This window comes from Benincasa hispida, chromosome 8 (assembly GCF_009727055.1).
Source record: "Benincasa hispida cultivar B227 chromosome 8, ASM972705v1, whole genome shotgun sequence".
Taxonomy (NCBI): domain Eukaryota; kingdom Viridiplantae; phylum Streptophyta; class Magnoliopsida; order Cucurbitales; family Cucurbitaceae; genus Benincasa; species Benincasa hispida.
Genome location: NC_052356.1, coordinates 61,907,258 through 61,920,060, shown reverse-complemented (window position 1 = coordinate 61,920,060; position 12,803 = coordinate 61,907,258). Strand labels below are relative to the sequence as shown.

The 12,803-nt window shown below is 29.7% G+C and overlaps 2 protein-coding genes across 2 annotated transcripts; both read right to left on the bottom strand.

Annotated features, from left to right (window-relative positions):
- Positions 1 to 758: 758 nt before the first annotated feature.
- On the bottom strand, positions 759 to 1,403 carry LOC120083464. Its single transcript, XM_039039232.1, has one exon. The coding sequence runs from the start codon at positions 1,363 to 1,365 to the stop codon at positions 871 to 873; it is 495 nt and encodes a 164-aa protein (XP_038895160.1). The 5' UTR covers positions 1,366 to 1,403; the 3' UTR covers positions 759 to 870.
- Positions 1,404 to 5,811: 4,408 nt separating this feature from the next.
- Positions 5,812 to 6,531, bottom strand: LOC120084174. The gene has a single exon (XM_039040068.1). It carries the CDS (start codon positions 6,529 to 6,531, stop codon positions 5,812 to 5,814), a length of 720 nt encoding a protein of 239 aa, XP_038895996.1.
- Positions 6,532 to 12,803: the final 6,272 nt, after the last annotated feature.

Genomic DNA, 12,803 nt, shown 5'->3' with positions numbered 1-12,803 from the left:
TTTTTTTTCTTTTTTTTCCTTTTTCCTTTTTAGTACACTTTGATGAGTTATACTTATTTAATTATTTTGACAGGTTTTTTAAAATTTTTAAAACAATAATTATGTCTTATCATTTCCTTATTTTTCTAATAAATTAAGGATGAATTGATTTTCACACATATTTTGATTATTAGCACATATTATATATCAATGGAGTAATTGAGTTAGTACTTGTTTTAACTTTCCTTTTCTTACTTATTAAAGTTTCTTCTTAATATTCAAATATTATTTTTTTGGAAAATAAAAACTATCCTAATGTTTTAAAAGTTTTAGTTTACTTTTTAATTTATCAATTCTTTTTTCTTCAAATAAATCTAGTTGTGTCTAAACTTAAAACTAATTGCAAAGTGATGTTGTAATGCAGAAAATATATTTCATCAATTCAGAATAAAACTAGTTTATGTTTTAATTTGATAGAATATGTACACTCTCATTCCTAAAATACAAAATATGCTTATTTTATATGGCAATAAATACTCAAATTTCTAATCTATTGATTATGGAATGTAGTATTGTAAGGACTCTATTGAAAATTTTCAATACACAAATTACCAAATTGAGCTTGTAACACATTGAGAAACAAATTGCAAAACACTTAAACACAAGGTGAATATGCTTCTAGATCAATTTTTTTTTAAAAAAAAAAAAAGAAAATGAAAGATTAATAGAGACTACTTTATTTTTAGAAAAATTTAAAACTAAATTTCAACACTTGGAAGAAAAAAAACATAAACTAAAATAGAACTAATGGAGAAACTTATTCACCAAATTACAGATCTGAATACAAAATTTGGATAGAAAATCATAAAACAAAATTGTCAATTAGTGTGATCATCTAACAGTGCAAGCCACTGCATAAGCCCAGGATCTGATGTGTTCTTTCATGGCCATACTATCTTCAAACGGAGGCATCTTCTTCGTCTTCTTCTTCCTCTGGTACTGATTCCCACCTCCAATTCTCGTCTCTTCAAACAACCAACATTCACAAATCTCCTTCACAGCATAACTCAGATCCATCTCTCCAACAATTTTTCTCCTCTGCTCCAAACCCCAACATCTCCTTCCTCTGTTTTTTCTCCTTTGCTCCTTCTCCTCTGTTTTTATCCCAAACCCACCACCATTTTCAATCTTCTTCTCATCACCAACGTTATTTTGCTCATTTGGAGTAAGGGGTGTCGCAATTTCTTCTCCAGGAGGCTCAACGAAGTCATTTTGAGTGGGGTTTTCGACGACCGGTGGCGGCGGCGGCGGCGGCGTTCTATTGGAGAATACGGTGGCGAAGAACCAGAGAGAATCCCAATTCTCTAAAACCTGCTGGCCTTCCATTGTTGTATTCGACGCCCAAAAATCCAATGGAGCTTCGAAACGAGTACTAATAACCAAGTTTCAGATGGAAGAATGTTAAATGACAAAAATGCCATTTGGTTTTAGATACATGATAACTTAGTGTTCTGAGGGTGCTATGGTAAATTCAGGAGTATGTGCTCCTTTGTTCCGTGAAAACCATGAACTTTTCGACGGACTGTTCGTAACTGCGTCAAAATAAACGGAAAGTCGTTCTAACGGTCGAAATAAAACGTGCAAAACCACAATAATTACATGTTTCTTTGGAACGTGGGACCCACTTTCTTCGGAACGCGAAGAGAAGAGCGTGCATTCAAATAAAGCTATCACCAACTTCTTTGTTATGTTAAGCATCGCTATCTCAGTAGCGAGTGGCCGACCCTGGGTCGGCTTGCTTGGAGATCAGGGTCGGCTTATCCTTACGCTCCATGGTGGGTCGGCCTCTCGAGACTTCTTAGGCCTTGGGGTCGGTCAACGGCCTTTCCCTCGTCACTTTTTCAACCATGAGCCATAACAATAGTTTTCTAGAATTATTTTAGTGAAAATGAGGGATAATACTGTCAAATATAATTTCTTCCATGTTGGTAATTTTATATATGTTGGTGTGTGAAACTTGTGTAGGTTTATTATTGTTGTGGGTCCCTTCTGGTTTTAACCTTCGACCAATTTTTCCTAGTCTGATCTCGATTTCTAAGTTGACATGCATGAAAGTTTCTTGCGTCGGCGTCATGTCGAGTGTACTACACTTTGATACATAATTTAGTACATAGTATATAGTTAAACACATAATAGTAAGTCGGAGTTTTCTTGTAAAGATTATTTACTCTTCCTTTTCAAATTATTGAATGAGACCATTTATAATATTCTTCTTCTAATTTGCGACACTCGAAGTCACAAAACGTTAGGTTGAGCTCAACTTGGTTATTACCCCAATTGGTATATATTTATCGGTTCAACTGGTTTGCCCAAAACCCAAGGCTCTGACTTTTTCCTTTTGGGATGGACATTTCACCATGCTACCTCTCAAAATCCCTTGGACTTGGACTTGGACCTGTCCATGGGCTTTGGCCCTTACCTAAAACAACCCTCAACAATATATATTATAGGTTATAGATTATTCTAAATTCACTATTATGCCACTTTTTGAAGGTTTTAGGGGATGTTTATGGAGAAGTAGAGTTGTGAACTTCACTCATTGTTTGGTCTAAGGAGTTTGTGAGCTCCATAACTAAAAAAAAAAAAAAAAAAAAAAAAAAAAAAAAAACAATTTGATGTTTTATTAACTTATTATAGTGTGGGCTCCATTACTTCACAATCTTTCACACTTCACGACTCTATTCAAACACTGAATAATAGTTTGCACTTATTCCTTATAATATATTTTTAGGTTAGGTTTTGCAAGTGAACTAATGCAAATATGATAGAGAGAAACAAATAGACTAAAGAGTAGAGTGTTTTAGTCGTAGGTTCCACACAAACTCCTTGAGATTCCAAACAAAGAGTAAAGTTAACAACTTCACTCCCAAACTCCTTAACAAAATTCAACAAATTAAGACATATTAGTTGACTAAAATGTTAAATGTTAAAATCCTCCCTCCAAACACACATGGTTAGAATTGCATGCTTTTAAAAAATATTTATTATCGACTAAAGGATTAAAAATTTGAATTTTCCACAAATTATTAATCTAAAAACAACAAGTTTATAACCTCGACTTTTCTTTTGAAAAGCTTATGGCCTCAATTTTAAATAAATATAGTAGGGTCCTTAAACAACTATCATTGAAAATAGTTTCTAAGTACATTTAGAAAGATTTAATTAATGTCCAAAAGAGGATGGTTTTTAAGACCAATATTTGTCTAAGATAATGCAAGTTGGATCTTGAATATATTAATTGTTTAAAGCTACTAACATATATTTTATTTATTAATAAAGTAATATTTACGTAGAAAGGGCAATCCATTCCCCCTTTAATGAAGGAGATGGTTTTTTAAATCAAGCAAAATTACGTAATATTCTAAAATAATAATAATAATAAAATAAATTGATGTCACACCCCCTCTACTTTGTTTCTAAGTCTTTTTAAAAGAAATTTCATTTGAGTTTATAAATATGAGGAAGTCTTGGTTTATATCAAGCCATTAAACAGAGTTATATATGCAACTAGCTCTGTGATGTGGCAAACTTATCCCCATTTCTTTTACTTCTTCAAATTATTCCTTAATCATATTTTTTTTCATAGTTCTTTTGGCCCAAAATTCACATATAAAAGTTGAATAAATGATAAAATTAACTCGTCTTATTCATTTCAGCATTCAAATTATAATTTAATGGATAAGACATCAATTATCATTCTTAAAAATTGATCATTTATATTTCTCCATCTTGAAAAATTATTGAACTAAAAAAACTCATTTCATTCCAAATCAATAAACAATAATTTTGAAAAAAAAAAAAATAATGGTATAGATACTACAAAAGTCAACTAAGACATTAACAATCATGAAATATTTTAGGAAACTAAAGTTATACATGACCAACGTTATTTTAGTCATTAATTAAAAAAACATGTTTAATATAATACGTAATATAAATATTTATATCTCTTTTTCTCTTGTGGGACTTGGATTCTCTTTCTATGTACCAATATATAATATTTTATATGCATGTCCAAATATATATATATTTATACTTATATATATTTATTTAGTTTAAATAATATATGTTTTGATCTTAATGTTTGAGTGTTTTCTTAGCGCCATTCTAAAAGAGTTTGAATTTCATTTCTAATATATTGATTTTTATAATCTAATTCATATTGTTAAAATTAACTTAAAAATATGATAAATATTAGAAAACATATTATTATTTGAATGTAAAGGATTCTAGGTTTTGAGTCTACAAGATAGTTGCAATACTCTCCCTTTAAAATTTACAATTTTCTCATTTCATATATCGTTTCATACATAGTGCTTATTTGACTATAAAAAGATTGGCTCATTAAAATGTGGGTACACTCAAAATTTAAAATGTCAATATAAAAAACAAGAAAACAAAAAACAAAAAAAATATTTAATTGAACAAATAAATGTTTTACACTTTATTTATGAGTTAAAATTTTTAGATGCTTATATTAGATTCACATTCACAATGTTTTGTTGTTTTTTTATTATGTTTCGATGATATTTTATGATATAATAAAAATATCAATTCATCCCTTATTTGAGATCAAACTTTTGAATAAGTGAAAATATTGATGAAAATGTTGATGGATACATTAAGATCTGTTTGGTAGAAAATATGAAAACAAGGGAATAAATGAAAACATAGTTACATTTCATATTTTCATATATGTGTTTGGTAGCAGAATTCATAAATTGAATTCTAATCTAAATAGTTATGAATTAGTTGTAGTTATTCACTAAATACTAATTGATAAAGAAAATTATTGTTAATTTATTTATAAATATGTTTTATGTTAAAAAAATTTGTATAATTATTGTCTTATAATGTTGTATAATGTATAGGAAAAAATGAAATTTTGGTCCCAATGATTTGGAGTAAGTTAAAATTTAAGTCTTATGGTTTATAATTATACCACTTATGGCTTGATAAAAGCTTAATAATAAATAGTCCCAATGGTGGGGGCTAATTAGGAGGATTTAAAAAAACCATATAGATTATTAAACCATGGGAACTAAATTCTAAATTTTAAAATCATATTTACTAACTTTTAACTTTATCCAAATCATAAACACCAAATTTGGAATTTAACCTAATTTAATTTACAATACATTATATTATACATATTTTAATTTAAAAAGGTTAAATTGAGTTTATAACGTGACATAATATATTTCTAAATGTTTTTTATCTTTATTTAATATAATTATACATTTTAAATTTAAAAATTCAAATTCCAAAATACAAAATAATGTTGTTTTCAAAATTTGTACCATTTAGATCTCTAAATCCAAAAACAAATTTCAAAAATAGATTTTGAGTTGTCTACCAATTCGCTGAACTCGGTCAATTTAAAAACTTGAAACATGATTGAGTGACTAAACAAACTACCCTATCTAAATTGATAGATCACCCTTTTTGTTTTTGTTTTTTTTGTTTTTTTTTTATATTTAATGATTACAAGAACTAAATTGAAAACTAAGATGGGAGGATGGTGAAATTACAACTTTTAGAAAAATACGAGTCCAATTAAGAAAACACTAATTATCATACCAAAAATCAATGGTTTATTCACAATCTATATCATTGAAAAAGAAGCGAGAATGTCCAAGAAATTTCTGAATATCCAAAACTTCGAGATTATATCAAAACTTGAGAAAATTCAAGAATTTACAATTTAATTAAACTAACAAAACAAAAAAGAAATTTTACAAAGAACAGAGAAGGACAATGAATTAAGTAGTGTCATCTAACGGTAGAAGCAACAGCATGAGCCCACCATTTGAGATTATCTTTCATATCAATCTGATTAGAAGGAAACTTCCATTTCATCGTCAATGGGTTCTTCAATTCCTCTTCTTCTTCCTCCATAGCTTCCCAAGCTTCTGAAAGATAAGGCCTCGAAATTTCACCACCCAACTTTCTTTCTTCTTCTTCTTCAATGTCTTCCTCTTCCGTTTTTCCTAGCCTGTTCAATCCCGGAACTATCGACGCCAAGCTCGAACCTTTATCCTCTTCTGAAAATACAAATCCCAAATCCATAAACCCTTTTAACTCCTCAAATTCCAGCTCCGAAAGGCTCCTACTTTCCGACCGCCTCATTCTTCTCCCTCTAAGCTTCCTCCGCGACTCTGTTTTTGGCCGCCGCTCAATTCCCACCTTCCGGCTGTTCTCTGGTGACTCTGCTCCTGCGATATCTTTGCTGGAAAAAATCGTTTGAAGCTTTGGAGAAAATAGAACTGAATCGGGTGAATTGGAATTGGACATAAAGCTTAATTTTGAGCTTAAATCTTCGCTTATGGACCTTGTGCGAAGCCTTGGGACGATGAAAGGTTCTTTTGGTAATGAGTTGTCTTGATTTTCAGGTTGTGGGTTTTGGGGATTTGATGGAAAAGGGTGTTTGTTGAAGATTTCATGCTCGAACCAGAATGAATCGAAGAGATTGAGAAGTTGCTCGAAGTCCATCATTGGCGGCTGTAAACGGAGGTCTCTGTTCTGTTCTATTTGTGTTTTGTTGTTGGTTAATTTGCTTTTGAGAAACTAATGTCCTTTTTATATAAAGGGTTTATAAACGTCGGTTTATCACCAAATTGCCCTTGAAATGGTCAATATTTTACGAATTATAAATAGAGTTATTATTTTCTTTTTGAGTTACATTGCTTTTTCCAGGAAAGTATGGGGAAAATGGATGGCGGACACGTGTGGATTTTACGGGATCAGATGTCCATAGAAATGAAAATATTTCCCACGTGTGGGTTTTTAACTTTATCTTAATTTATATCTTAAAGAATTAAGGGCGGTCAAAGTATAATGGCCTAGTTTGTAAAAAAGCGTGTTAAAAACTTAAAAAAGGAAATGGCTTTTAGTACATACTATATAGTAAAATATGTAAATAAAAAGATATATTTTTATATTAATTTAATGTACATATTGTTGGATTGTATGTCCTAAAACTCGTAATTTATAATATTAAAATATTTTCTATTGTCAAGAAAGATGTTATTGACATTTGTTCAATAAAACTGTTGTTGAATATGTAAATTACACTTGTAAAGACTAGATCCAATGAACTAAAAATTCATTGCTATTATATGAATACTTAAATTTTATGTGGCGACATAAAGATTGATCAAGTTCGAGTAAATAACCAAAATGATCTATAGTATATGAATAAGATTAGGTGTCTTATTCTGGTAACATTATCGGATGCGACCCACGTTGTTACAATTTGTTGTAAAGTGCTACAAACGAAGTGATCCTCATTCATTCATGTAGTGACATGAAGAGTGAGGGTGTCATATGCAATGAGTTTGTATAATATCAAACCAAGAAAGAAGTCACTATTACTTTATAACGTTGTTTACTGTTTAAGACTGGTTGTTTCAAATCGATAACCTAGATAACTCGACCTTAATCATAAGCTAACTATTAATTCATGTTTATTCATGGTTATTCTTAGATTTGCATATGTGAGAGTTGGCTCAACAGCGCCGGTTCAATAAGCCTTCCATTTCAAGGGTAAGACTAGGCAGATAGTTAGAGAAATAAGGTGCAAGATGGAATTCACACCTACCTAATTTAGGAATAGTAGAGAGGTTGTTCTCTTAAGTACCAAATTCAGGTCTTGCCAAGCGGCCCACCCTCTCATTAGCCCAGATGGACTTGATTTAGTGATTGAATTGCAAACCAATTGTTCTTTAGAGGATTAGTGGGACTTAATGAGCAAGATGTAATTTCAGGGGTAAAACAACATTTGACCCAGCCGTTATTATGAACTACCAATGAAGATTTGACTTATTGATTACGGTTAAATCAAGTAGACATAAATATGTCTACAGTGAGGAGAGTGCAACTACTGAGCTATAGTGGTGTGTCTCGGTAGTTAACAAATATTGATTAATTTGGTTTAAAGTGTTTAGCCAATTAATCTCAAATTGTTGGAGCTCATGATATGTATGTCTATAAGATCCCTCTACTAGCTTGTAAATATTGGATTAGTATATTGAGTGAATTTGAAGTGTTTAAATTCAATTTGGAAATACAAGTTGAAGTGTTCAAATTTTAAATTAGGATTTGAATTTGATCTGGTCAATTTTAAATTAGGGTTTGGATAATTATATTCGATATAATTAACGTTTAATTTATAGAAATTAAACGTAATTGGAGATTTAAAATATTTAAAAGTTAATTTAAATATTAATTACATGTATATGATTCATGTATGATATAGGTGTTTAATTAATTTAATATTTGATATTAAATCATTAATCAATTAATCAAATTTGTTTAATTACTTAAAATCAAATTAATTTTCAATTTTCAAATTTAATTTTAGAAATTGAATTTTGTGTTTAAAATTTTGAATTAAATTAATAGAAATTGAAAATTAATTTTGAGATAGTGGAGAAATCCACTTTTTAGAGTTGCTTAGTGGATTTCTCAACATTTAAACACCTATCCCACTTGATTAGTAGACTTTGAATCGTCGATCAGCATAATAGCTTGATGCTTGCATGCATTAGATAAATAAAAGCTTCAATTTTGAATTGAAGCAAGGGAAGCATGCTGAATTTGTGAAATTCGGTAGAAACCCTCCACTCTTTAAAAAAAAAAACCCTATTTGTTTCCTCACTCTATTCCCTTCAATTCTGAGTTTCACTATTCAAATCCAAGTTGGAGATTAGTAGAAAAGATCTTTTGGTGGTCCAGTGTTGATTTATAGCTTAAATTCGTGGAGAGCGGTTTGGATTTCGTAGATTACATCAAAGATATTGTATTCTTGAAACCATTATCTTTGCAATTGTTTTCATACATACTTTAAAATTCAAATTAAATGTAATTAGAGTGTTTATTGATTCTAATTATTTCCATTGTATACTTGTACATTCATATATAATTAAAATGTGCAATGTGTAATGTGCAATATTAGTTTTTTTTTTTTTTTTATTTACGATATGTTGGATTGAAAAATGGAACCTCTGACATACAAAATTTAATGGGTATTTAATAAGAATGAAGAGGTGGGTATAAAATATAGTAACATTGTCCAAATTGGAAGAATGGTAAATTAGATTGAAGAACCATACTTTTTTTTCTTGCTAATGTTTTTTAAAAAAATTGTAAATTAGTAATATGCAAATTGGAATCCATTTGTTTTTCTTCTTATAGCTAGATGCTATCAACATTCAAAGATTAAATTAGTAATTTACGTTTAGGAACTTAAATTAGACACAAATTTCAAAGTTTTTGGTTAAGCTTTGTAATGTTTTATTTCCGTTAGTCTTTTCTAAACGAGATTTGTTTAATTTTAATTATTATATTTTTAAATGTCAAATTTTAATCATTGTACTTTAAAAAATTCTTAAATTTAGTCTCTTGTACTTGTTTATTGTTAATTTTTCCAAAAGTTTTTTTTTACTGTCTATTAGCATTTTCCCTGTAAATTTTAAAAACATATTCACAAATTATATTTGTTCAAATAAAATTTATTAATATTATATTTATCTAATTTGGATAAAAGTTAACTTTGAGAAACTAAATTTAAGATTCATTGAAAGTATACAGAGGGCTACAATTGGACATTGGAAAGTAAAAATACTAAAACTGAACAAATTTCAAAGTACATATCCCTAAATGATATTTTAACTTTGTTTGTTTCTATTCTTCTAACAATTATGTTGTTAACTTGAGGCCATCTTTACCAATTTGTAATGAAAATTAGTGTAATCGTAATGAAATTCTATTGATAGATTAATCGTAATAGGTCACAATTGCAAATGTAATTGGATGGTATTTTTATTACGATTAACTTAGAATTATGAATATGTTACATTTATTGTTTTCATTATCGTTTAGGATAAAAAAGTAACGGTAACAATAAATGTGATAGTAAATGTAACAAATTCATAATTCTCATACTGTAATAGTAACAATAATAGTAACTATAACGATATCAGCGTAATTTTCAAATACAATTAGATGGAGCACCATCTGCTCATCAACCACTTTGCGTTTTTATTACAAAAATGAAAGTGAGCCTAGATGTCAATATGGGCATGAAGCACAAGTAAACAACACCAAACGTAATCAAATGAGACCCACTTTTCATATTACCATTGATTTATTACGTTTCCTATGGGATAAACGTGGCCTGGGCGTATTTTGTGATTTTTTTTTTTTTTTTATAAATATCATTGGTTCTACTTTGTCAACTTAACATAACTCAGTTGACATATTGCATCTGTTGGAAATGTCCTAAAACTCGCAGTTCGTAATTTTTTAAACATATTCTATTTTTCAATAAAAATATTATTTAGACTTCATTCAATAAAAGTGTTATTGAAACTGCATTCTGTTATAAAATCCAATAAACAAACTCATGGTTATAGTATGAATACTTTAACTTTATGTAGAGATATAAAAGATGATCAAGTTTTAGTATATAATCGAAAAGGTCTATAAGAATATGGATAAGATTGGGTACCTCATCCTGGGGACACTATAGATGTGACCCACTTTGTATGTTGATACAAACGATGAGATCCCAAAATCGTTCATGTGGAGACATGCGAGTGAAGGCATCCTATGCAAATTGATTCTTGGCCACGAAATAGTCACTTTTATTTAGCTTACTGTTAAAATTGATTATTTCAAATTGATGGCCTAAGGTAACTCGATCTTAATCCTGAGCTAACTATGAACTCCTGCTTATTCGGGATTATCCTTTGATCTGCATAGATGAGAGTGGTTCAACATCACCGCTCAATAAGCCAATAAGCCTTCCATTTTGGGGATAAAACCAGATAGATAGCTGGGGACATAGTCTTGCAAGATGGAATTCACTCTTATTCAGCTTAGGGTTAGCAGATAGGTTGTTCCTTTAAGTACTGATTCTTGGTTTTGAAACAAAGCCGTCCGCCCCCCCCCCCCCCCCCCGCCCCCGCCCCCCCCCCCCCCCCCCCCCCCCCCCCCCCCCCCCCCCCCCCCCCCCAATTGACAGTAGAAAGATTATTGTATTTTATTTTAGTTGAACTATAAACCAATTGTTCAATAAAGGATCAATGGAGATTTAAGGAGTAAGATGTATTTACAGGGGTAAAATGGTATTTTTGACCTAGTTGCAAATACGAACGACCTGTGAAAGATCGACTTATTGATTATGGTTAAATCAAGTTGACAGAAATATATCTATAGTGAGGAGAGTGCAACTACTGAAGTATAGTGGTGTGTTTCGATAGTTAACGAATATTGATTAATTCGGTTTAAAGAGTTTAGCAAATTAATCTCAAATTTTGGAGCCCATGATCTGTAAGTCCATAAGGTCCCTCTACTAGCTTGTAAAAGATTAAACCTTGGGTTAGAATATTAAGTGAATTTGAAATGTTCAAATTCAATTTAGGGTTTAGATAATTATATTTGATATAAATTAGCGTTTAAATTTATTGAAATTAAACAAATTTGGAGAATTCAATATATTTAAATAATGATTTAAATATTGATTACATGAATAAAATTCAAGTTCGAATTAGGTGTTTTATTAATTTAATATTTGATATTAAATTATTATTTAATTAATTAATTAAATTAATTTCAATTTTACGAGAAATTCAATTTTCAGAAATTGAGTTTTAATTATATTTAATTTAAAGTTAAATTAAATATAAATAAAACTGGAAATTAGTTATGTTAGTGGATTTATCCTAAATTTATTTTCATAGTAGATTTTTCCAAAATTAACACCTAGCCCACTCATATAGTGCTATTTGAAGTGTCAAATGACTGATTGAATGAGTGCTTGCATGGTTAAGTTGAATATATACTTCAATTTAATTAGTTTGATGGACAGGCAATTGAATTTTGAGAAATAAAATTCTATTTGGAAAGTTTTCTTTAACCCTCTCCAAACCACTGAAAATTTCCTCTCAATTTGGAGTTTCACCACTCAATCCAAGGCTAAGAATAGTAGAGAAGATACACTTGTTGATCTACTAAAGAAATTGAAGGTCAAATTCGTGGAGCTTGCAAGGAATTTGAGAAAATCTACAAAGGTAGTAAACTAAAACCCTATTGTATGAAAAATTATGAGTTTGCATGCTTGTTACTCAAATTAATGTAATTAGAGTATTTAATGATTTTGTAAGTTTCCGTGTTTTGCATGTTTACTCTATCAGCATCTACTATTGGCTAAGAGGTTAAAGATTCGAACCTTTATCCTCCTACAAATTTTGAACTAGAAAATAGTTCAAATTTATTTATTTTTAATATATGGTGTAGAAAATCAAATCTCAAACTTCAAAGTTGATAATATAAATGTGTCAATTGAGTTATATATGCTCATGTTTGTTTCATTTTAATGTGCAAAGTGTCTTATTTAATTGTGAACTAATAATTAACGTTATCAACACTTAACAAATTGAAATCGACTTATTCGATTAAGATATCTTGTTTAATTGATTTCCTAAGCTTGCGTGCAATGGCTATCTGTTATGTGCCACAATTGAAGTTAATTTTTTCTCAAATCATTTTTTGGACTGTTTTGATAAACTTCCTATTATACTTTTATAACTTAGTTCTTATTTTTTTTAAAAAATGTATTAATTATATCCCTTTTATTAGATAATACTTCAAAGGTGGTTTTATTGCTTCAAAATTACTCCAAAATAACCAAAAACCCAACACCCACCATCAAAATTAATGATTGTGTTTGTGTGGTGGGTATAAAACAATGCTTCTTGTAA